The sequence below is a fragment of the Rosa rugosa genome, chromosome 6 (genome assembly GCF_958449725.1).
Source record: "Rosa rugosa chromosome 6, drRosRugo1.1, whole genome shotgun sequence".
Taxonomy (NCBI): Eukaryota; Viridiplantae; Streptophyta; class Magnoliopsida; order Rosales; family Rosaceae; genus Rosa; species Rosa rugosa.
In genome coordinates this window covers 48,611,858-48,636,660 of record NC_084825.1, presented here as the reverse complement: position 1 = coordinate 48,636,660, position 24,803 = coordinate 48,611,858, and the positions used below count along the sequence as shown (strand labels likewise).

The 24,803-nt window shown below is 38.7% G+C and overlaps 3 protein-coding genes across 3 annotated transcripts; 2 read left to right on the top strand and 1 right to left on the bottom strand.

Annotated features, from left to right (window-relative positions):
* Nucleotides 1-306: 306 nt before the first annotated feature.
* Nucleotides 307-4,906, bottom strand: LOC133718519 (uncharacterized). The gene is made up of 12 exons (XM_062145373.1): nucleotides 4,748-4,906; nucleotides 4,538-4,639; nucleotides 4,117-4,287; nucleotides 3,769-3,834; nucleotides 3,451-3,516; nucleotides 3,121-3,255; nucleotides 2,272-2,423; nucleotides 2,050-2,140; nucleotides 1,846-1,914; nucleotides 1,541-1,632; nucleotides 1,130-1,193; nucleotides 307-514 (listed from the first exon to the last, which is right to left on the bottom strand). The coding sequence occupies exons 1-12, from the start codon at nucleotides 4,826-4,828 to the stop codon at nucleotides 410-412; spliced, it is 1,194 nt and encodes a 397-aa protein (XP_062001357.1). The 5' UTR covers nucleotides 4,829-4,906; the 3' UTR covers nucleotides 307-409.
* Nucleotides 4,907-8,902: 3,996 nt separating this feature from the next.
* Nucleotides 8,903-13,187, top strand: LOC133715727 (probable LRR receptor-like serine/threonine-protein kinase IRK). Its single transcript, XM_062142351.1, has 2 exons — nucleotides 8,903-10,914; nucleotides 11,396-13,187. Exons 1-2 carry the CDS (start codon nucleotides 9,443-9,445, stop codon nucleotides 12,843-12,845), a joined length of 2,922 nt encoding a protein of 973 aa, XP_061998335.1. The 5' UTR covers nucleotides 8,903-9,442; the 3' UTR covers nucleotides 12,846-13,187.
* Nucleotides 13,188-16,570: 3,383 nt separating this feature from the next.
* LOC133714833 (U-box domain-containing protein 62-like) lies at nucleotides 16,571-19,895 on the top strand. Its single transcript, XM_062141092.1, has 8 exons — nucleotides 16,571-17,270; nucleotides 17,386-17,731; nucleotides 17,862-17,943; nucleotides 18,155-18,212; nucleotides 18,793-18,881; nucleotides 18,978-19,073; nucleotides 19,151-19,221; nucleotides 19,538-19,895. Exons 1-8 carry the CDS (start codon nucleotides 16,808-16,810, stop codon nucleotides 19,659-19,661), a joined length of 1,329 nt encoding a protein of 442 aa, XP_061997076.1. The 5' UTR covers nucleotides 16,571-16,807; the 3' UTR covers nucleotides 19,662-19,895.
* Nucleotides 19,896-24,803: the final 4,908 nt, after the last annotated feature.

Below are 24,803 nucleotides of genomic sequence, written 5' to 3'. Positions count from 1 at the left end.
AAGATTCAAGAATTGACTAGATTGGTATATTTAGGACAGTCCCACTTGGGCAGAGGCCAATACAACTCTGAAGCAAAGCAGCTTCCAAACCAACTTGTTGTAAGAACATTACTCCAAAGCACGTTATAACAGGTTACTGTTTGGTGAACAGAACAACCTAAGCATTCCTGGCTAAGCTTTATGGAAAAATGTGAATGACAGCTCAGTGAGCTTCACCCTCTTTTTGGTTCATGTTATAAATGAGTAACATTAACACCACTTAATTAAGACAGTGAGTAGGACAAAATGCCACATGAACATTGAACAGATAAAAACATAAACTTCCTGCATTTTAGTAATATATCTGTTCATCAATTAACGAGTTCAAAATGCTTAACAGTGTACATTGTTTGTCTTGGGACAAAGATCATCATTTGACAGTTCCCTTGGAAATGAATGAGGTGCAAGGCCCTGCAGATGTCATGAAAGGAATACCCTTGAATGTAGCAACACCCTTGTCATCAGTGAAGAGATGCTGCACAGTTGAAACACACATAATCACCTATATGCAAGTGCTGATTCACAATCTATAGAAGCAGACCTATCAATTAGGAAATACGGGGTATGACAAGTGAAGAGATGCTGCACAGTTGAAACACACATAATCACCTATATGCAAGTGCTGATTCACAATCTATAGAAGCAGACCTATCAATTAGGAAATACGGGGTTACTAGATCCTAGTGGTTAGCAGTGCATTGATAATATTGGCCACCCTTAAGCAATTAACATGAGCCCTATGCGAATTGGGATAGATGATCAGAAACCTTAAGCATCTAACCAATGATTTGGGAGATGATATTCACTTCCTTTTCTCTTCAAAGAACTAATCATACTCCCTTTTCTCTTCATCATTAAGAAACAGAAGGAAGTGTGAATAGTATTTTGGAGGGAAAAAAAAAAAAAGGTGTGCATATCATCACTCAAGTTAATAGTTGGGATGAATTAGTGACTTCATGGTTAGCTGAAAAGTTCTAATCTCTGGGACTATGAATTTCCATACAAGTTGAAATGGTGTGAATAAATTAGGTAGCATAGCTATGGTTATCCTCTACTGAACATCATATAGCCCAGAACACCAAATTCATACCGGTGTAATCTTATCCAACTGCTTCTTTTTTGGGTTGAGGACATCTTCTGGCTTTCCATCAATCCTGGATAGAAATAAGTGCATGTGAGAGACAGATAGTCAAAATATATTCCAACCAGATAACTGGGCTATAGACATAAGTGGAATATACTCTACCAGCAAGATTGCAACACAAAATTTCCCGGTTAATGAAACCCTCATTGATAGACTAAATCAGGTAAAAAAGAAAGACTAATATATTTTATTTTGTAAGTATTAAACTATTAATAGGCTAACGAATGCTTCTCATTCATCGGTAGCTAGTCCTATATTAGTTACCACATTTGCCTTCATAACTTTCAAATGTGTCGGTCAAGATAAGTTGGCAATGAAAATGTTTGTGCAAGCTCTAAGAAATTTTATAAACCTTACCCAGAAAATACGATACGTTCCCCGATTTTGGCCCCTTCTGGGGGGAGCAAAGGCTCTACAAGGGTGTGATCTTCACTAGAAGCACACAGCACCTGAGCACATGCAGAGGAATATTGTTTAGTAAAAGATAATAAATAAAAAAAAAATTGAAAATACATCCTATCTATGAATCAAGATTTGGAACAAAAAATACAGACATTATCACAATGAGTACCGGTTAAGCAGTGAAGAAACAACAGCAATATAATCTTATCACCCACTACCACCTCACCAATAAATATCCTGAATTGACATGAAACACATACCAGTCCTTCTGACATTACGTCACGTAATTTCCCAGGTTTCACGTTTGTAATCAGCACAACACGACGGTTCTGCATAGTGAATGCAAACACCAAGAAGATACATCAGATAGTGTGAACATTCATCTGTTCGTCAAATATGAAAATAAATCAAAGCCCAGGCAGAAGACCAAGTAGAAAACTATCTACTTCATAAAGAAATCCTACCGTCAATTCTACTGGACTGCAAAACTTTGCCAGGCCGCTTACCACTTGCCTCAATTTAGCATCTCCCACATCTATCTCCTCAACCAGTAAACTGAAGCATATTTCAAAACAAAAGGTTATGACTGATTTGCATTGTCCAATTTTAATAATGCTCAGCATCCACAGTCGAGGTAAACGGGTTATATATATGAACTAATAGCTTTTAGAGGAAAATAAAGAGACCTGTCAGCAGATGGATGCTTCCAAGCTTTTCGAATGAGGCCAACCTGTATATTCAACAAGCTGACACTAACTTCTCTATCTTTTTCAACTGCCTCTACCTCTGCTGATTTTTTCTTCTCTTGAGTAGCTTTCTTATCTCCTGTAGTCTTTGTCTAACGTTGTTTCAAATAAAAGAAGTACAATGTCAATGGCCAGGAATCTTTTTTTGTAGCAATTCTACCACACAAGCCATTCACCTACCAAGGATGACAAGTTGGCTAACTCACTCATAAAGGATAATTTGGCTATTCCTCATTGTAATCGACTTAGAACAGCAAGAATGCAAAAGATTTATATTCAAAAACTTTCAATATAAAACATATAGCATGTATATGTCTGAATATAATGCCTATGAAATTCTTTAAACTTTTGGAGGGGCCATGGCCAAATTTGGTTGTTTGTGGTAGTACTAGAAGAACTGAAGCTGAACAACATCACTATTTGTAGTCAGACTTGACTCCAGCTAATGGTGGTTTACTCTTCATATTCACAAGTCTACTACCTTGTTCGGTACTATAAATCATTTCAGAATTGTGTGCGTTTCCCTAGAATAAAATCTACAGGAACTCAGACTTGGAGAAAATCCAAATCATCCAAATACTCTTAACAAAAAGGAAGCATTATATTATGTAGATTTCAATATAAGGAAAATACTTCTTATGAGAGATTTCCATCATCTAAGGTCTTGATGCAATGCCTATACATATAACCCTAAATATCTAAGCATGATACATAGTTTATTAAAGAAATAAGTCATTTGGCAGTCAGATTATACACAATAGAAAGACTAGAGATCTTAAAAGAACATACTCCTGCATCACTTTTCTTTGTGCTCGGGCCTGCTTCCGGCTTGTCAGCACTTTTTGTGCTTTGAACAGTCATCTTTGCATTTGAATCTACTTCCTCCTTAGCTGCACTTTTTGGTTTCAGCAAAACGTCTAACTTCTGCATACATGACAATCAAAGGATACAGCACAATTGTAAGTCAAGAGTGATAGAGGTCAACTTTGAGAACATTATGACTATGTGTCATACATTCACTTTTGATTTCTCTTGATTTGTAATATATCAGTGTTCAGAGGTTTAGATATGTAAGAAATGGAACTGAAATTGCAGAATAACATGGTAAATTTTACTCACATGGAAATCAAATTCAACTTCCTCTACCACTATCTTCTCGAGTAAGCTTCCAAAATCCACGTTGTGCTGGGAAAAAAGAAATTGTGAGCTAGTCTGACAACAATACTCATTAAAGCTCATGTTTCAACTTTCGACGAGATAACAATAACAAGTAGCTCGTATATTTGCATCACATGAGACACTTCCAATAAGCATGGCTAACAAATACTAATAAGTTTAAGTTGAGGAATGCCTTGGACACCTTACACATGATTGAGATCAAACCTTTGGATGCATGGTCTCAATTTAAGATCAAGTAATCTACAGCATATGGTGTACCTGGATGTGTGTCGCCCATCTCAATACATGCTGAAACTTTTTCCTATCTGAATTCGAAAGACCAATCTGCATATGAACCAATCAAAAGGTAGCCAAACTTTTGAGTCTGCTGGTATTACATGTTGACAAAATGCTCTCCTAGAAAGCATTTCCAGATGAACTAAACAGTCCCGAAATATTGCACTATAAAAAAGAACCCTTTCCCAACTTAACACAATCCAAAACCCCAATTTACAGAGAGAGCAAGACAAAATTGATCTATTAAACTATTACACAGTTACACACACACATGCATTATATATAAATGGGTACTTTAACAACTAAAAACTAGTGAAGAATACTCCATACCACAGATGAATGCACAGCAGCAAACACACTAACATCGGCTTCAGAGGGTGTGAACCCATTGCCCAAAAGCACAGTCCTGTCAACCAAGGTTTCATTCAACTCTTTCAGAGCTCCAACGCATGCCTGGGGATCACTAGGAAACCCCTCGGCATATTTTATCCACTTAAGCACCTATATTCCGAAAAAAAAAAAAAGATTCAATCTTCTACTTATTACTGACATAAAAGTTACTACAAATCCAATGTAACTGAATGTTAGAATAAGTAAAACTTTTACTACCCAAAAAAAGATCTAAGCACCTAAACTTCTACAATCCAATCAAGAACCTACAATCCCAAAAAAGATTTAACCTTTACTCATTACTGATATAAAACTGATCACAAATCCAATGTAACTGAATGTTAGAATAGTAAAACTTTACCTCATCATTCACTTTTTCAGGGGCTTCCTTTTTGGCCGTCTTCAAGATGGTCAAGTAGGAGCTTGCAATTTCATCTTCCGCAATGTTTTCTGGGAATGTTTTCTGCAGAAGCCAACTTCAAGATTAAGCAAATTGAATTGGGAAAGAAACATGGTGATAAAGCTTGAAACTTTGAGCTGCAAATTTGAAAAAGACATGAGCTTTACTTACAGGATCGATGGAAAAGTATTTGCATAGAGCTGAAGCTATCAATTGCTTTCTGCTTAGGCCCATGCTTCCATTAGCAGCCATTTTTGCTTTCCTTCAGAGTCAGAGCTCACAGTTGAGGCAAATCGATGTAGGGTTTTTGGTTTTTACATATTTTGAGATTGTTTGGGCTCGAATGGGTAGAAGAGTGAACACAACCCTTACATTGTGGCCCATTACAATGTCCAAACAGCCCAAATTGGTATCTATGATGTGGTATTTATGCAATTTCTTGTTTTGAACAAACAAACTTGTTTGAGCTATCATTCTTCATGCTATAAGGTTCATATCATTTGGAATTGTTCATCTTAAGAAGATAGAATCTTATTGCTCTCATAAGTGGGATATATGTAGCTTTACTTCTCGCCACATTCCTCTTCGGTTCTATTGTTTGTCTCTTAGTTTCATAATTTCTATGACTCATAACATTTTACACACCTATATATTAGGTTTTTTGTTTGACGTTTGAATTTTAACATGTTATCAAATGGTCTTCGAGTTGACATTTGATGCAAGCTTTTTTTTTTTTCCCTCATTATTGGTGGCCATACTTAAACAAACAAGACAAATACATGGGGTATGAGTCAAGGGCATTTGTCCTTGGCATTAATTTGTTGACAATTATTCAAGTGTTCATTTGCTCCATGTGTTGCACACTACTTGAAGATGTTAGAAGGAGATGCTAATTTGATCAAAATGCTCAAAAAAATTTAGCCATGTTAAGGGTTGAATGAGAATGCATGAAAAAACTAACGCAAACTAACTTCTATATCTCATTTCTAAATATCAAATTTTCTAAATTCATTGTAGTAGAATATAAGTTTAGTATAAAATAAAAAACTTCTTATTTCTTTCTTTTTATCTTTTTATCTTTTTATTATTATTTTTATTTTATTTTATTTTATAAAAAGACTGTTTTTTTTTTTAATCACATATAAAAAGACTGCTTTTGATTATACTTTTTTTCCTTTATTTCTTTTTTTTTTTTTTTTTTTTTTTTTTTTTTTTTTAAAAAGGAGGTACTGGGAAGGACCACAAGGAGGCACGCAATGGCCTTTTTTACCCGAAGTCCAGCACAGTGCCGCGCCAAAGACGCAGCGACACCCCCCCTCCGGGCATCGAGTACACCAAATAGGTGGGCTTGCCCTCCCCACATAGTCTTTTCCATACACAAGGCTCGAACTTGAGACCTCTGCCTCAAGTCCCTCAACTTGCTTAAGGAGCACAGTCAACTTGCCAACTGAACTGGACCATGTGGGTCTTTTTTTCCTTTATTTCACTTACAATATTTTGTTCATCTTTAAAGTAAAGTACAGAAAATTTTAAGTGTAGCAAGAATCCAATGTGGACTATGGAGTCCCTCCACTGAAATATTCAAATAACTGGTCCTACTCTCTAATTGTCCTCTTCTCCTTATATCTCTCCTCCTCTCCTCCCCAGACTACTTCTATATCTCCCAGAAATCCCTGCCAATTGCACTGTCTGGATTCACCAACACAAAAGCACACCATTACTTCCATTTAAAAGCTGAAGCAGGTTAAAACACTAATGTAAATTGCAAAAGCTGCATCCCTGCATCAACCCCATGTCGTTTTACTGTCCCTTGGCTATACCCACTAGTCCATGCTCATTTTACTTGGGATAAGAGCAGCTGAGTAAAAAAGTCACAAAGTGAATTACCCCAGCTGGCTTCCACAGTTGGGATTCTCAGTTTTTCTTGCTCTTTTTCCTTTTTGAAATTCCCAACCTCTTAAAAAGCTACCCTTAACGGCTAAACATGACCTAATCTTGTTTCTGAGCTTTGGCTGTAGGTGCTTGCCATCTAGTCACTATCACTGAAATAATAGGGCCATTATATACATGTATTTATGCATGAAGGGTTTTGGGATTACTTAGAAGACCAATTTACACGGCTGAAGAACATGGCTGATGGCTGATGCTTGACAGTGAAGAATTTGTAGTGCAGAATGGACTGGACTTCATGGTAGTATAGTAAGTTCCAAAATGGCACCACAAAAACTCAGCTATGTATATGCCTAATGCAAAAGGACAACACAAAATGCTGCTTCTAAAAACTTCACGGGCTTTTTTTTTTTTTTTTTTTTTTGTGATAAAATCACGGGCTTATTATATCCTTCATGAAAAACTCTGCTTTCTGAATTCTGATAAGGGTTTGTGAAGTAAGAACAAGTAGCAGCTTAAATTTGACTGGTTCAATATCAATGGCCCAATAACACATAGATTTATAAAAATTCCTTCTATCATTATCAGATTTAGCCTCCCCATCTTCTGTTTTGTCATTAATCCAAATCCAAATCCAAATCCCAAACCTAAATTGCTTACGAAGCACATAATCCACCGGGCAGGCAATGGCAAAAACAGCAGGACAACCCCATATTCTAACTTTGCTTATCCGGTTGCTCTTCCCTTACCGTCCTTGGGGTCATCTATCAGATATAATGTCTGAGCTTCTTTGTACTACTTAAATACTTAATATATATTTTTATGAACTCATAGATATTCGAGTGAGAACTATTGTCTATTCTGATACTCTTGAAGCATTCGTTGCAATCAAAGTGCACTTTTAGTATATAGTTTTATAGGCGCACTTGGCTATTAAAAATTTAAAATCCCGTCTGAAAATGATTTGTATGATATAAAAAAGAAAAAAGAAGGTACCACTTTGAAGTCCCAACCATATACAAATTTAAATTAGTGAAAGAGAAATGATGTGTGTTGCTTAGTATGTAATAGGTTCATTTTCCTCAGTTATGAATGTCCTCTTCATTGTTTTGCTTGGCATTGCAGCATATTAAAAAGAGTGACAACCTAATTGGACCTTAATCATAAAAAAAGGAAGAAGACTCAGAAGAGCCATATAGAAGAAAAGGGAGTTCTGAAGCATATGATACTTGAAGGGGGAATATTTGATGGTCTCATTCTCAATCAGCCCAAGTGATGAACAGCCCTGCAAACTGAAACTGTGCAAGCCTCAAAATGCTAGGGTAAATTGCAGAAGTGCATTTATAATGGATGTGAGGGGCAAGAGTACGGTAGGTTGCCTGTTAAAAGCAAGGGAATTAAAGGTTGAGAAAGATGGAAAAAGCAAAGGAAGTTGAGTCCCTGTCACAGCCCTGCAATGTGCACCACTCCCAGAACATCAACCTCTCTCTCACCTTTTCTTTATTGCACTCCACCCACCATTGCTACCCCCCTACTTAATTTGCCTTTATTGCCTTTCTGCCTTCTCTTTCATTCTTCTCCTGTACACTCTGTTTATCCACTATTACCCAACAACTCACTCAGATAGGCCCTTCTCTTCCCTTGTCTTTTGCAAATTACAAGTATAACCCATTCAATGCCATAGTCCAATTAGTTAATGGTGGGTGACTAATCTTGTTGGCAAAGTAACTCATCAGTTATCACTCACATACATGTAGAAGGAAGGAATTAATTTCTGGGCTTGCCAATCTGGAAAGGAAACTATGCAATACTTCATTAGAGACATTATCTATGATCTTGTAAATTAGAGTGACTTTTGTACTCTTAACGAAAAGTATGACTCAACACTCATTCAAGATTTTGAAAATTTGGCACAACATGTGATGACATAGAGCCTCCACAAACAAAGTGCGCTAAAGCAAAGATCAGAACAAGGTAACAAACCCTAAGAACATATTGTAGGGCCAAAGCATGACTACAACTCTAGAAAACCGGTTTAGAGTTGCATATTTTGGACAAACTTAACGTAAAGACATGAAAAAAAAACCTACATTTTTCTTACACCACCGCCTGTATATAAAAGAATATATCAATAGGTCTTAAGGACAAATACATGCCCTACACGGTAAAATAATTAATATTCATAAAGCTGTGCAGATTCGCCCATTTATGACTTCTTTGAATGTTGGGTCAGTCCAGGTTGGTCTTCTTCCCCAACCCTAAACTTGCTTAATAAGCCCCGTTAATCCGTTAACCCCAACAATGGCACAACCGTAATTCCCTCCACGTCAGACACCTCCACCGTAGCGATCCCGCCACGTGTCCACCACGTAATAAATAGCCTCCATCCACCACCACCACCACCACCTCCACACCCGTCGCCGTTAACAAAAAACAAAAAAAAAACCCACCTTCTTAATTCAATTCCCCTTCTTTTTCAGAAGCTCAGAGTCTTCAGAACTTCACAGTGAGACAGAGAGAGAGAGAGAGAGAATCAAATTCCCTCTACAACTTCTTCCCCCCTTTTCCAAGCTCCAATCTTTTTTCCTCTTAACCCTTTTCAAAACCCTATTCTCAGCTCCCCGGACTTCTCCTCCCTCCAAATTCCGGCGGATTTTCCGACCAACTACAATTCTCCGGTGGAACTTCCAATGCCGGTCAGAAAACCAGCGTAAAGCTTCTTACTTTACTCTCCTTTCCCATCTCCAGCCCACTGTGCACAAGTTTCTTGGGTTTCTCACTACCTCACCCCAACTCTCCAATCTTCCCCATTTCACCCAATTTCGGTTTCTAGGGTTTCTCATTTCCAAAACATAACCATTTCCGCCAGACTCTCCAAATCTAGCCGTTACAGAAAAAAGTTGCAGACTCTGAAGTTTTTTTTTTTTTTTTTTTTTTTTTTTTTTTTTTTTTTTTATGGCTTGGTAGCGCCGGAAAATGCGAGAGCAAATAGTGATGAAGCGGTTGCTGGTGTTGCTGGCCGTGTTGGCTCTGGCTCCGATTCTGGGGAGATCCCTGAACCCGTCGTTAAACGACGACGTTTTGGGGCTGATAGTGTTCAAGGCAGACATTCAAGATCCCAAGGCGAAATTGGGTTCGTGGAATGAAGACGACGACAGTCCATGCGGCTGGGTCGGAGTAAAATGTAATCCGAGATCCAACGCCGTCGTCGAGCTCAATCTCGACGGCTTTTCTCTCTCCGGCCACATAGGCCGGGGCCTTCTTCAGTTACAGTCGCTCCGGAAGCTCTCCCTCTCGAAAAACAACCTCACCGGAACCTTAAGCCCCAAGATTGCTCACATCGGCAATCTCCGGGTGCTGGATTTGAGTGGGAATGGTTTCTCCGGGGCCGTGCCGGAGGAGTTTTTCCGGCAATGTGGGTCCCTGAGAGTGGTTTCTCTGGCTAATAACAAGTTCTCCGGGGAGATTCCGGAGAGCTTGGGGTCGTGTGCGGGTCTTGCGACGATTGACTTGAGTTTGAACCGGTTTTCGGGTTCGGTTCCGGCTGGGATTTGGTCCTTGAATGGGATTAGGTCGCTGGACTTGTCTGGGAATTCGTTGGAGGGTGAAATTCCAGAGGACATTGAAGGGTTGAAGAATCTGCGAGCTATTAATTTGGGGAAGAATCGGTTTACTGGGCTTGTTCCTGATGGAATTGGGAGCTGTTTGCTGTTGAGGTCTGTTGATCTTAGTGAGAATGGGTTCACTGGGAACCTTCCTCAGACAATGCAGAAGCTTGGTCTGTGTGGCTCTTTGAACGTGCAGAAGAACTCGTTTTCGGGTGAGGTTCCTGAGTGGATTGGGGAGATGAAGAGCCTGCAGACTTTGGACCTTTCCAGCAACCGGTTTTCGGGTCAAGTTCCGAGTTCATTGAGCAATCTTGAAGCTTTAAAGGTGTTGAATTTTTCTGCTAATGGGTTCACTGGGAGCCTGCCCAAGTCTTTGGTTTATTGCACAAACCTTTTGGCTATGGATTTTAGTAAGAATTCTTTGGAGGGTGATCTTCCTGAGTGGATATTCAAGGCGGGTTTAAAGCAGGTTTTGGTTTCGGAGAAGAAGCCAAGCGGAAATAGTCCTTCATCTTCCCCAACTGGAAGTGCGCTTCAGAAACTGGAGGTGTTGGATTTATCCGGTAATGGTTTTTCTGGTCAGATTACTTCTGCCATTGGGGCCTTGAGCAGCTTACATGTTTTGAACCTTTCGGACAACGCTCTTGTTGGTCCTGTTCCTGCCACTATTGGAGAGTTGAAGGCCCTGGACAGTCTTGATATGAGTCGGAATCAGCTCAACGGAAGCATTCCTCTGGAAATTGGAGGGGCATTTTCTTTGAAGGAATTGAGATTGGAAAAGAACTTCCTCACTGGAAAAATTCCAACTTCAATTGAGAACTGTTCTTCTCTTACCACTTTGTAAGTCCTCTTAAGCTTTTTATTACCATTCATTTCGTCGTATCCTGCTTTTGTAATTTTAAGGGCTAGTGTCTGGTTTGCCACATAAACTCTGGTTCCATTTGAATGTTTTGGGGTAGCCTTGTTGAAATTAGCTGCATTTACCTTGTTCTAGAAATGAGAAATACTAAACACAGAAAACTGGTCTATTGGTAAAAACATCTTTCATGTCGTAAAACTTTTGGAAGTATAGGGATTGAAAATAATGAAGATATGAAAGCCCTATTTGCTGTCATCTTTGTTTTACTATGCATATTTGTGTGGATTATTGTTGTTTCGTTGTGGAACTGTTTCCTGGGTGGAGGATTCCTTTTCACTTTTCTTTTCGTCTGTGATTCCTTCACTTATTCTGCAAAAAACCAAATAATCGGAACCCTACTTTATCTTAACATTGGACATGTTTGTCTTGTTTTTGATTTATTCTTTTGGTCGAAATCTACAGGATTGTATCACAGAATAGACTCTCTGGCCCCATACCTGCTGCAGTAGGCAAACTTAGCAACTTACAATATGTAGACTTGTCTTTCAATAACCTCTCAGGAGCCCTTCCTAAGCAGCTGGCGAATCTTCCCAACATCTTTTCCTTCAATATTTCCCACAACAACCTCCAGGGCGAACTACCTTCGGGTGGCTTTTTCAACACCATCTCCCCTTATAGTGTCTGGGCCAATCCATCTCTTTGCGGCGCTGCAGTTAATAAGTCATGCCCTGCAGTCCTTCCAAAACCCATTGTCCTCAATCCCAATTCCTCTTCTGACTCCAGCACAGGTGCATTGCCTACAAAATTTGGTCATAAAAGAATCATCCTCAGCATTTCTGCTCTCATTGCAATTGGTGCAGCCGCTTTCATTGTCATTGGTGTTATTGCCATCACCGTGCTTAATCTCCGTGTACGGACTTCCACATCTCGTCCTCCAGCTGCCATCACATTTTCAGGTGGGGATGACTTCAGCAATTCCCCCACTACAGATGCCAACTCTGGTAAACTTGTCATGTTTTCGGGTGACCCTGACTTCAGCACTGGTGCTCATGCTCTACTCAACAAGGACTGTGAGCTTGGACGTGGTGGGTTTGGAGCAGTCTACCGGACAGTACTTCGAGATGGACGGTCTGTTGCAATCAAGAAGCTCACTGTTTCAAGTCTTGTCAAGTCTCAGGAAGAATTTGAGAGGGAAGTTAAGAAATTGGGAAAAGTGAGGCACGATAATCTTGTGGAGATTGAAGGCTATTACTGGACTCCATCATTGCAGCTCATCATATACGAATATGTATCTGGTGGTACTTTGTATAAGCATCTTCACGATGGAGCAGGCGGAAATTTCCTTTCATGGAATGATAGGTTCAACATAATTCTTGGAACTGCAAAGAGTTTGGCTCACTTGCACCAGATGAACATAATCCACTACAATATAAAATCTAGCAATGTCCTGATCAGCAGCTCAGGTGAACCCAAAGTGGGAGACTTTGGCCTAGCGAGGTTGTTGCCAATGCTTGACCGATATGTTCTGAGCAGCAAGATCCAGAGCGCCCTTGGCTACATGGCACCAGAGTTTGCTTGCAAAACAGTAAAGATAACCGAGAAATGTGATGTCTACGGGTTTGGTGTTTTGGTTCTAGAGGTGGTTACAGGGAAAAGGCCGGTCGAGTACATGGAAGATGATGTTGTGGTGCTCTGTGACATGGTGAGAGGAGCATTAGAAGAAGGCAGGGTAGAGGAATGTATTGATGCTAGGCTCCAGGGAAGTTTCCCTGCCGAAGAAGCTATTCCGGTCATGAAATTAGGGTTGATATGCACATCACAAGTGCCGTCAAACAGACCCGACATGGGAGAGGTTGTCAACATATTGGAGCTGATCAGATGTCCTTCAGAAGGCCAAGACGAATCAGGATGAATTTAACTTAACAGAGATTCAGTGAAGGGATTTGCAATGAGTTATCCGGCAAAGAAGAATCACAGTTTCTTCCTAAGAGAGAAGAAGAAACATAATTATTGATGGAAGGTTTTTTTGCTTGTTGTCTTAGTGTAGCTATTTTTCTTCAATTTGTCTATTTCCTGTTTATTTCTGTAGGTTCTCTTCCAATGTGTTAAAAGCAGAGCTAGGTCACTGGATTCTGCTTTGCCGGATTCGATTTTGGGTCCCTTTCAGAGATATTGTCACTGCTAATCTCTTGTACTCATCCAATTTCTGTCTTGGTCTTGTTCCTTTCAAATGGTTGATTCATTAATTTCTCAACTTCTGATGGAGCTTTTAACTTATTATTGACATTCAGACCAGATTCTGGTTAATGTGAGTAGGAGCTCTTACAAGTTACAACTACAAAATTATTGAACGGTGAACACTGATGATTCACCTTCCCAAAAGACAAATGAAGGGCAGAATTGACTTTCAGAGACCCATGTGTGTCCCAATGATGGCAATGGCCAATGCATTAGAATACAATTTTTCTTCAGGTCAAAAGTGAGCTGAGAGCCTGAAAGAGACTGGAGAATCTTAGTGACCACTTTAAGGCAAGAAATCCAAACACCAGAGTAGAATAATGCAAGAGGGAGGAAGAAACCAAAACTGGAGAGAGTATTATATAGAGAGTGAGAGCTAGTATCTTGAAGATAACAGATGATGATGCCTTGTCTGGAATAGAAGCACTGTTTTAAATATTTAGCCACCCATGTCTTTAGGTTCTAATTTCAACATTGTTTAACCCCGTCCAATGTTTCTTTTGCACCCTTTTCCTTGATATCTCTCTGGTCGAAGTAGAAGAAATCTATGGCACTCTTAACCACTACACTGCACAGAAAAGAACACCCATTTTCTTTATAGGGTATAGTCAAAGAAAATGAATTTCCATAGCCATGTGCATAGATTGAGAACCAATGCCAATGAGTTGTCCCTATAAAAAAAAAAACCTGGTGCACTGAGGAGATTAAATATGGTGTTGGGCCCTAGAGAAAATTCATATATTTTCAACAAACACATGGCTCCTTCATAAATTAGATTTTCTGGGGAATAAGAGCATTAATGCAGGTTGAAGAAATTAGGAAGAAATACCTTTTGCTTTGTAATTTTTATGAGTGCTTGTGCTGGGATTTATATAATCTGTTGCTGTGTTCCAAAATGTGTACTTCTATGGCACCCCATTAAAGACTTTGGCTTCAAAACCAACATGAAATTTTCAGGAGCAATCAATATACAAAGAGGGGGAGGACTGTTCCGGGGGAGGACAGCACTAAATTGAAAAGCTGTGAAAGGTGTTTGCTTGGGAGAAATATAAAGTGAAATAATAGAGCAGAAAGCATTATTGAGCAGCGCTTCTGCATAAAGAGATCTTCTTTTGGAATTTGATTTCATGCTTTGCTTGATTGAGGGACAAAATGATCCATACCCCCACTACATACACCTACCAACACATGCCCACTGGGATTTGCTATGATTTGGTCTTGCATATTATGAGGTGGCATTTGAAGCTCTCAGTTACAGAAACTTCTGAATATATCACTGTGAGAAGCTTAAACCAAAAACCTTAAACTATTTGGGAATGTTGCCTGCTTTAGCCTTTATGATGATCTGTTTTGTCTAACCAACAGAAACAAGGATTGAGTTTGACATCCTCAGCAGGAATATGGACACTAGTGATGTGTTGAACAATAATTGACCCCAAAACTTATTAGCGTTAACTTGATATACATTGTTGACTCATTCTTTAACCAACGCATAATTTTAACTTGATATACATTGTTGATTCTTTCTTCAATTAACCGCTTAAGTTTTTGGATACAATGAATGATTGTACGTGTAACACCTAACAATATCAATTGGACCAAGCTGGTATGAAACCAGGATGAGACTACCACTTCAACGCCAAATTCTGGCTTTTTTTCTCCTCCATAAAATAAAATCAGTATGAGTAAATGGCTATATGGTTAAATGGCTAATGGCCTGCTGTTCTCAGCCTAATCATCCCAATTATAACCACTGCTTCCATCTCTAAAGGCTTTAACTAAGGCCCTCAACTAGTACAAGTAAGGCCCTCAACTGGTACACTTCCCATTGTCCATGCAGTTAGAGACTTCAAGATTCTCTTTCTTAGGCCTTAATACCGACTGCTTTTCTCGTTAAGGAAGCTAGCTACTTCGAAAAAGAAAATCAGACAGACAGTCGACGTATGCATACACAAACTAGTCATCTTCAAAGGCACGCTAGCAGGAAACATTAAGTCTAAATATATGAAATGTAGCTGAAGAGAACTGTCCTTTGTAAGATTGCTCCATCAGAGCTAATCTTCGACTTTCTGATGAACTTCCTCAGTTCTTCATCCATCGTTTGAATCTGATCAATAGGTTTGATCCTGCAACTCCTAAATAAATCAGCATTGCAGTATTCTTTCACATGATTCGTGTATCATCGTGATTCAAAGGTTTACATTTTCAATCTCACACAACAAGATACACTTGACATGAACTTTGCCAACTTGAAGCCACTACATCCCAGCCATTTAAAAACTTCGTCCTCTAGTACACTATGCATTTACTGCACTGCATCTCTGACATTGAAATGGAAACTGAGTTCCTCTTTATACAAGCTGCCAGAGTCTCCGGCCGTATGATGATCATCTGCTCATAAATGTTAACAAATAATTCATGACATCGTCACATCTTAATTTTGTTGAGATCATCTTAATTAACTTTACTTGGGATGTGCAGCAAAAGAGAGAACAATTTTTTTTTTAGTTACAAGGAGGTCTTTTTAAAAGACCCAAACACAGCAAGACAAAAAGAAAAGCTAAGTTACAGGTCTAAACAGAAGACCTGGAAAAAGAGAGAACAATTTTATCAATACAGTAGAATTGGGACTTTGGCTATGAATTGCACACCATTTTATTTCTCACATCGTTGTGCGGTGTATTCATTTCTTCTAGACTTCTAGTACAAAATACAATTCAATTCATGATCTATTTCTTTTGTGAAATGTTTGACAATGGAAATGAAGTATATAAAATCATTGATTTTACATGATCTACTTTTTTGAAATCAATAAATGAATTGAAAGAATATATCATGTTACATAATTCATTTTCATTATATATCATTTCACATAATCCTTTTGATCCTATAACTCTCTAATCAATTAGCACTGCGCCGATATTTTATTTCCATTATTATCGAAACTTGAAAGTTTAGTCATTCTCTACGTGATACATGTGTAGCTTGTATACATAACTTGAAATAAATAGATAATAACTAAAGGCTTACCATGAAACAAAATGATAATAAAATCCTGTCCTAAAACAAGCTCAACCTTCATAACAACTTGTATTACAAGCTTTGCTTATCATCATCATGTTCAATCCTAGATTGACGGACAGTGGACTGGAGTCAATTCATGGTCAACGTCAACGTCAACGTCAAAGTCAACGCGATAATATGGATGTCTGTCCCATCCATATATAGTGAAAGTTTGAAACACATCGTTTTCAGCTCGTTCTGACACGTCCTAAGATGACATGTCCAAAACCCCTTGAACAATACTCAACCAAATAGCCAACATTTGCACATTTCCAAATTTACAAGCACCTAACTGAAATTAAAAAGTTTGATACTTTGACCCCTCAATCTTTCCTTATTTTCATCTTGAGCTCCCAAATCTCAAAGCTTCCAATCTTTTTCCACTTTCCCAAATCAAACCCCTCAATCTCTCTCACTCTCGCCGCCTTTCTGTAAAAAAAAAACAAAAGAACTGTGCTCACTTGTCCCTTTAACTCTACTCAATCACTCCCCCTAAACCCTAATTTCCCAAACCCTAAATTTTCCCCCAAAATCATGCCCAATTCCCCAAATTAGGGTTTCTCCAGCTCCACCATGTCCTCCGAAGAACTGGGTCTCAACTCGCCGCAGCTGGTCTTCCACCAAGACGAGGCCTTGCGGTTCGGGGCACCGCCTCAGCGCCGGGTCGGGGACTCGGGTCCGACGAAGACCCGAGAGCTCAGCGGCTTCATCGACGATCGGTTCTTCCCGCCGCAAAACGCCGACTTCCGGCGGGGATTGTACAGCGAGAACCCGGAGCGGCGGGACCCGCCGGAGCCCCGGAACTGGAATCCGAATGCGACCGCCGTGAGGACGCCGAGCGGGGAAGGATCGGACGACGATGAGGATGAGGATGACGACGACGATGACGTGGAGGACGACGATGATGACGGCGACGTCGGAGGGTTGTTCGGAGTGGAGAATAGGAGCAAGGGCAATGGTGGTAATAATGTGAGTAATGGCGAGGACAAAATGGGAAATGGGAATGTTAAGCACCAGCAGCTCCATTCTTCTTTTGGTAAGTTTTTTTTTGGCGGAAAGTTTCAAACTTTGAAGAGTTATATTAGCGGAATTGTTACTAGTTTCTAAATTTGGAAAGGTTTGTTGATTTTGGAATGTTTGTTGGGTTTTAGGTGGGGCTTTGATATTAGGATCAAGTAGGGAGGTGTTGGAGAAAGACCATAGTGTTAGTGTAGGGCAGCAGACACTGAATAACAACAGCATCAGGGATAGTCCCAGTAATAATCATCATGATCACCTGCCAGGAAGGGTTGGGAGTTATCAGAATGCAATCACGGTGGCTGAATCATCGGACGGCGACATGTATTACTCGCAGTATTTGCAGGGGTCAGAGGGCTCTGGTGCTGCTCAGAAGGATTTGGTTGTGGAAAATGGTTGTGGGTTTAGTGGAAGAAAGGATGCTTTGTGTTCAAGTGAGTCCGGAGACCCTTTGAGGGCAATTCTCTCTGATCCTGTGACGTAAGTTTCATTTGTTCAGTGTAATGGTATTGTATGAGATTCTGTAGATTGGTGTTAATCGTCTTGGTGTTGAGCTTTACAATGAGATGGAATTGGTGAATTAGAATTGCATGGTATGTTGGATTTTCAGGGGAGCTCTGATGGATGATGCAATGATATTGCCTTGTGGGCATTCATTTGGAGGCGGTGGAGTACAGCAAGTTATTAGAATGGTGAGCTTCTAGAAACGCATTTCTCTCTATATGCATGTGAAGAGAGCTTAGGGTTCTGTTGATCTTATATCTACCCCGTCCTTTTGGTATTGGTTTCGTATGCTGGCATTCGGCAAAGAGAGTCAAATTGTGTGTATTAGATCAATATCCCTTTTTGCTGTTTTGTTAGTCAAATTGAATCTTTGTTCGGCTTTTCTTAACATGTTTTCAGAAAGCTTGCTTCACATGTTCTCAGTCAATTTCAGAAGACTCAATTGCTCCAAATCTTTGTAAGTCAAAATATTTCCTTAAAGACCTACTTCTAATTCTTTACAGTTTCTAAGTTAATATTCGGTCTACTCTTAGTACTCAACATAGATTAACTTGTAATGTGGCGCATGCTCATATAATGAGGACAGTTATTACATTATTTTACTGCTTCTTAGTTCTATTTGTTCCATGCTGAATTCCTCTATGCCAAAACTGGCATATCAGCATCCTTTTTACAGCTAGAACACTTTGGTCTGGTATGGCATGTCTAAATGTTCTGCTAAAGGCTCCGCAAGGGGAAAAAAGTTGATGTTTTTGAAAATATTTTCTCACATAAATCTTATTGTAAAACTGAATAAGACCTAAAAACATGGGAAAATTAAAAACTCAAAGATAGGGGAAGAGAGCATCCTAATTTGCAGAATGGAATACCGAGGGACCAGCATTAACTGTCCCTGTAAGTAGGTCATGATTTCACTATAACATTGGCATCTAAGGGGAAAGAACTAGGGTTTCTTTCAAAAAAAGGAATTAGCATCCAGATGTAAAATGGAGAAGGTTCATATGTTATAAACTCATTTTGTTGTTTTAAACGTGCAGCTCTTCGAAGTGCTGTGCAGGCATTCCGTCGTGAAGAAGAGTTACACTTTCATCGCTCATCCAAAAGGAAAAGAGAAAGGTTTGACCAGGTTTGTGTTTCAATTCTTCGAATCCTGACATGTAATTTTCCTAGTTATTAGGTATCACATAGTTTTGAAACTCAATTTTTTTTCCTGCTCTTATAGGACAAGGGTGGTTATGGTGATTTAGCACTCACAGATCCTCCTAGAGGTAGAGGTGTTCAGTTTCCATTTGCTGTGATGGATCGAGTTATTATAAAGGTTCGCAGAATCTTAAGCTTGGCTCTAATCATGGTTCTTTGTTTGTTCTAACTAATAATTGAGTGAAAATGTCACAGGGTAATAAGAGGACACCACAGCGCTTTGTTGGGCGTGAGGCAGTTGTGACAACACAATGCTTAAATGGATGGTTAGTCATTTCTCAACTTCCATTATTACAATTTCAGCCTTTTTCAAGAAGAGCTTTATCTTGATATTGGACTCTTTCTTTTTCTTAAACGTGAGCAAATGTGATGGAATGATTTCAATATGTGAATTTTGAATTACTTCTGCTGCATTTGTTCGGGCTTAATGCTAAAAATGTAGCTGAGTAACAAGGATTCATGTAATGATTAGTGACCCTTGCTATGTTTGGGCCCAGAACAACTTTGTGGGTAGAGAGTAGAGTGTAATTATCCTTTGTGCCAGCTTAGAATTGTTGCCACTAAACATATATGCATCGACAGGTATGTGGTAAAGACATTGGATAATGCAGAGAGTGTAAAGTTGCAGTATCGCTCACTTGCCAAGGTACCAGATGATTCATCATCCAAGGCCATGCCGAGCAAGATGGCACCTAACTGGCTTTAGGCCTATATACAGAATACAACAAATGAGACTACAATACTACTTTGTTGCCGATATGCCACGCTATAACTAACGTTTTTGTATAATAAGTTACTGCCTCTAGTTAGAGTTGTATTTCTTTACAAGCAAACTGGTGATTTTTCTGGCCTTGTAAATTATAGAAGCCTTGTCACAGATGCTTCACGGAGAATCTAGAATGTAAATTTAGATTGTAAAAAGAATTTTTGCTTCATTTTCTTTTCCGATTGAGCAGCGTATTCGTGCCCGTATGGGTCCTCCTAAGCGATGCACGAGTTGTGTTTCATTTTGTCTCCTTTGAACTTTCACGACTATTTCACAGCCATTTGATCGTTCAAGACGCTTAAGAATGCATTTTCCTGAAAGGTACTTTTCTTGTTCCTTGGGAGTGTGAAATGATCATCTTCTCTTCTTCGAGGGTGAAATGATAATCTCTGGAACAAACGCATTTTTGAGCAAACTCCTCAGCAGCTTTTGCAATGATGTATCTGGTCTATCAAAATCATAAACTTCAATGATTTTTAAACATGCGGACACCAAGTCTTTATCTTCCAAGGATGGAACTATTCCCTGATTGTTCATCATCAAGAAAATAAAACAGGCATCTATATTAGCAAGATTAATGACATCGGATAACACTAGATTAACCAGCATTTGAATGCATCCAATTACCCTCTGGATTTTCAGAATTTCAAGATGAGGAGAGTTTTTTAGCAACGTCATCATCAGTCCTCCAGAATTGGCCTTCGACTGTAGGGACATATCATCCAAGTGTGCTTCTTCACCTACCTAAGTAAGGTTTATGGCAATTGTTCAACAAGAAAAGAAGAAGGTTTATGGTAAAAATGACTTAAACCTACTCAATAGATAATCTTGGATGTATCTCTAATGTCAAACTAGCTTTAATCTTAAGGTATGTTTCTACAATATGTATATTATGCTGTTCTATTGAGTTTCTACAATATGCATATATGACATTAGAGATACTAGTTGTTCAATATGTATATAATGTAACACTAGTTGGCCAATTCTCAAGAAAAGAAGAAGGTTCTACAATATGCATATATGACATTAGAGATACATCCAAGAATATCTAATGGAGCTAGAATTGATTCGGTTGTGAAACCATGACTTGCTATATGCATGCCTTTTCAAGTGATGATGAGTTGTATAAGCAATACTTATTGAAGAGTACACCCTCATAACAATACTCTATGAGATTCGTTGCAGAAACCCTGATTTTGCAAGGACCCGAATCCGTATTCCTGTAAGTGTCTTCATCGGTTACGCTTATAGTCAATTTCAAGAGTTTGGGTGCAGAGATATTTGATGGCACTGGCACTCAACCAACGACAATTGCTTATAGCCAACTCTTCAAGGGTTGGGAGACTAGAAAACAACTGACTGGGAACACTTAAGAGTGCTTATCCGAGAGTGCAAGTGCTACAAGACCCTGACGTTTGAGACTGGAAAAACATACACGGTGTGGAAATTTGAGTGTACCCACTCGGCAGATACAGACATACAGTCTTGTATCTGTAAATTGCCAAGTGATTTGCAAGAAAACAAACAATCTGGCAACACAACCTGTTTGATATTATCACTTCTATGAATATAGAGACGAAGATTTTGTCGTTCAAGGTTGGGATTTAAGTTAGAATTAGACTGAGAATGAAGCGCTGACCTTACAAAATGGAGCTAATAAGAACAGCATAAGAACATGCCCAGATGAAGAAGAGAGCTCTGCATTTTTCTGACTAGGAACTGTTAAGATCATAATTAAAGTGGCTGAAGTATTCCTAGTACAATACCACAAATAATTAATAGCAGCAAAGTTGGCAACTGCAATTAAACATGCCTGATTGCCTGCCCCAGATTAATAACAGCAAAGGACTCAACCCGAAAATCATCCTAGGTAGCTAGTTATCCTCCTCAGGTTGTGGCTCACGAACATGACATACGAAATCACCTTCATCATCATCTGGCCTTCCCGAAAGCAGCTTTACACTTGCACGGAGCTCTTGCTTCAACCAAAAAAAACAAAAACAAAAAATAATGTCAGTTCAAATTAGATACAAGCAGTTTAAGCGGCTCTGTATATGGTATTTAAAAACACTAGGCAATTGAACGTGGTCAACTTACATTCTCCTTCCTAAGCCTTTTGATCTCATCTTTTCCCACCATGCACTTATGCAATAGAAGGGCGTTCAAGCCACCAATCATATCCAGTAGCGTCGAAGCTGTAGCTACAGTTACCTACAAGAACAAAAGAAAAAGAAAAAAAAAGAGAAGAATGTTAAAACAAGCGAAAGGCAATCTCAAAATATTCCAGTAGTACTCTAAACGTATTTACTTAATTACATGTTTAAGGTCCTTTGGGAGTGGCAGGCATGGGGTAGGCTGGCCTCTTGGAATCTCAACTACCTCGCTCTCATCGTTCTCTCCCCATCCCACAACACTAGTTGTCCATGCTGGTATTTCTATATCACATGTTTCAGCTACTTCCTCTGGATGCTGCATAATTGAAGAAACATTTTAGTTAATTAGGGCAAACACAACACTGCTATAAATTGAAAACCAATAGTAAATATTTGCCAAAAGCTACCTTGCTTGTCACAATTAACAAAGCATTTGAAGTTTGGAATTGCACAATAGTTAGAAAAACAAAATGCTTAGCACGTACCTTGGAGATGTAATCCCTGATAATGTCTTTAGGTGAAACAAAGCTTGGAGTATGGACACCTGCCACATCCTTCCCAGCCATGCAAGGCATCCCATCAATTTGAACCCTCACAAGGGACCTTGTTGCAGGGGTATAAAGGCTCAATCTAGAGTCCTGTAACACTAAAGCTTTTTTTTGGAGCTTTTTTCCCCTTTATAAGTTTCAGAACTTCAATAAAATGCATGGATAGAGGACGCCTCGAACATGTGTCATCTTTTATTGTTATTGGGTTGCGAATTGTGTCAAGAATTTCAAGCTCTTTCGTCCAAAACTTCTTGTCCCCATATTCCTTCATTAGCCAAACTTCCAAAGTAACGGATGAGCAGCAACTTATAGAAAGTGAACCATTTAACACTCCTAGGTGAGCAGTATTTTTGTAGACAGAACGAGGCATTGGTAAATTCTTGAAACGCTCACTTTCAACATCAAAGGCACGTAAGAAAGGAAAATGAGGAGAACGTTTACAGTGGCAAATCCAGTGAAGAAATCCATTATGAAAGACCCCATATCTGCTGGTATTCCCGACAAGCTTAGATACTTTTCCTATGCTTCACCAAATCCCAGAGCCAACTGTCAAAACCATCACCTTCAACTTTTTTTGAAACCTATTTTTTCCATAGGCTGTAAACAGCACCACCTTATAGACATGACTTATGGGACTAAACCCAAACCCAAAATTAAGTGGTTCATTATCCCTAGCTTTAAATATTGGAAGAGCTATAGAATCTCTAGTAATAGGATTGGATATATTAAAATGGAGAGCCTTAATTTTACGATTACGACGGAATAAGCAGAGGAAGCCATTGCTGGAACCTATAATACCTGAATAACTTGTGGAAGTGGAACTATTGACCCTATTGTATAAGGCATTGGGGTCAGAAAGCTTCAAGACCATGTTGTATGGGCTCCAGGCGCTTCTCAGGTCGGCCAAGACGTGCTTATTTGTGTGAAGGTCTCGAAGAAAATGGCAAGTAGGCGCTCGTGAAACTAGGGTTTTCGTGAAGTCGGGGTTAGAAAGAAAACGGAGCCAAGACTTGCACACAAACTTTGAAACTTGCATTGGATGAGAGATTTCAATGGGATTTGAAGGAAGATCTCCTGAGTTATGTGGTCTAGCAATTGCAGAATGTTGCAAGGTTTCTCGTCCTGCCTTTCTTCTTCTTCTGTATTCCTCTGAGTGTTGGTTGGTTTGGTTTTCCTCATGGATACAGCGTAAAGCTTTAAAGATCGAGAAAGAGGATAACCTAAGCAATTGATATCAGTCTGTTGAAAAAGAGAAGAAAGATATGCACGGAAGAAAATCGAGAATCAGAGTTTTCGGGATTCTTAGATTTATTAATTAACCTCCATATTTAACTAGGAAACAAATAACAATGAATTTAATTAGGTTATGGAAACTGAATCTCAACTAAGGGAGGTGTATTGTATATGGAATTAGTGGAACTTTTTCTGGAATTTAAAAGTCTGGGTGTATTCAATAGAGACTTTCAGCAGTCCATGAAAATCTTGGGGTATTCGATTAGGATTTTTAAAGACTATGAATTTCACCAAAATCTAGGGGTATTCATTTAGGACTTTTAAAAATGAATAAAAGTTCAGAGGTATTCAAAATTTCATTCATACTTATGGAATTAGAAAATCAAGGATAATCATGGACTTCGTAGTGTTAACTATACATACCAAATTCCAATAATTTTCTAGCCACCAGACTAAAGATTTGAAAAAGTCTATCAAAGATTTTTTTTTTTTTTTTTTTTTTAAATCTATCGAAGTTTTTTCTCTGCGCGCAAAGATGTTGGTTATCTATCATCTATCTTTCTTGTTTTTTCTTATCTTTTCTCTAATCTTTCATGATATCAATATTTTTTGATACCCAACATGTTCATTGTAGAATGTGATTTTATTTTTTTTGTTCAATTGTGATACTTGGAACCCTAATAGCAATAAAAAATGATTTATGAAACCCTAAGACCCAAATATTGTGGTCTACCCCTAAAACCTGGAATAGTGTTGCTATGAAATACTGTGTTTTGTCTTATTAATTATTCTCATCGATTTGAATTTATATCATGGTTCAAGGAAAGCTTGAACAATTGAATTTCGATTGATTGATTATAAATCAAGACATTGATCAATATTTTTATGATATATGTTAATAGGTGAAAACAAAATTGATGAGAATAATTAACCATAAACATCAAGTAATCTATATTGTATCTTTAAGTTGATTGAGAGATTAGAAATGAGAACAAACTAGCTAACCAGAGTAATAATCATTCATTTGAGTCAAGTTCTACTAGAAGATACTTGACCATTGAAGAGGCAGAGAGTTATTATCTTGCTTTGCATTTGGACTGCATTGGTTGTGTTTTTTGTTTTTTATTTTTATTTTTATTTACTAGAAA

What these genes read in the sequence shown, in the direction of transcription:
- LOC133718519 (XM_062145373.1), bottom strand. Translation starts at nt 4,828, where the DNA reads ATGGCTGCTAATGGAAGCATGGGCCTAAGCAGAAAGCAATTGATAGCT. An exon ending in CTGAAAAAGTGAATGATGAG is followed by an intron (nt 4,288 to 4,537) that starts GTAAAGTTTTAC and finishes TTCGGAATATAG; the next exon opens with GTGCTTAAGTGGATAAAATA. An exon ending in CTGCTGTGCATTCATCTGTG is followed by an intron (nt 3,835 to 4,116) that starts GTATGGAGTATT and finishes GTTCATATGCAG; the next exon opens with ATTGGTCTTTCGAATTCAGA.
- LOC133715727 (XM_062142351.1), top strand. Translation starts at nt 9,443, where the DNA reads ATGCGAGAGCAAATAGTGATGAAGCGGTTGCTGGTGTTGCTGGCCGTG. An exon ending in TGTTCTTCTCTTACCACTTT is followed by an intron (nt 10,915 to 11,395) that starts GTAAGTCCTCTT and finishes CGAAATCTACAG; the next exon opens with GATTGTATCACAGAATAGAC.
- LOC133714833 (XM_062141092.1), top strand. Translation starts at nt 16,808, where the DNA reads ATGTCCTCCGAAGAACTGGGTCTCAACTCGCCGCAGCTGGTCTTCCAC. An exon ending in GCAGCTCCATTCTTCTTTTG is followed by an intron (nt 17,271 to 17,385) that starts GTAAGTTTTTTT and finishes GTTGGGTTTTAG; the next exon opens with GTGGGGCTTTGATATTAGGA. An exon ending in TACAGCAAGTTATTAGAATG is followed by an intron (nt 17,944 to 18,154) that starts GTGAGCTTCTAG and finishes ACATGTTTTCAG; the next exon opens with AAAGCTTGCTTCACATGTTC.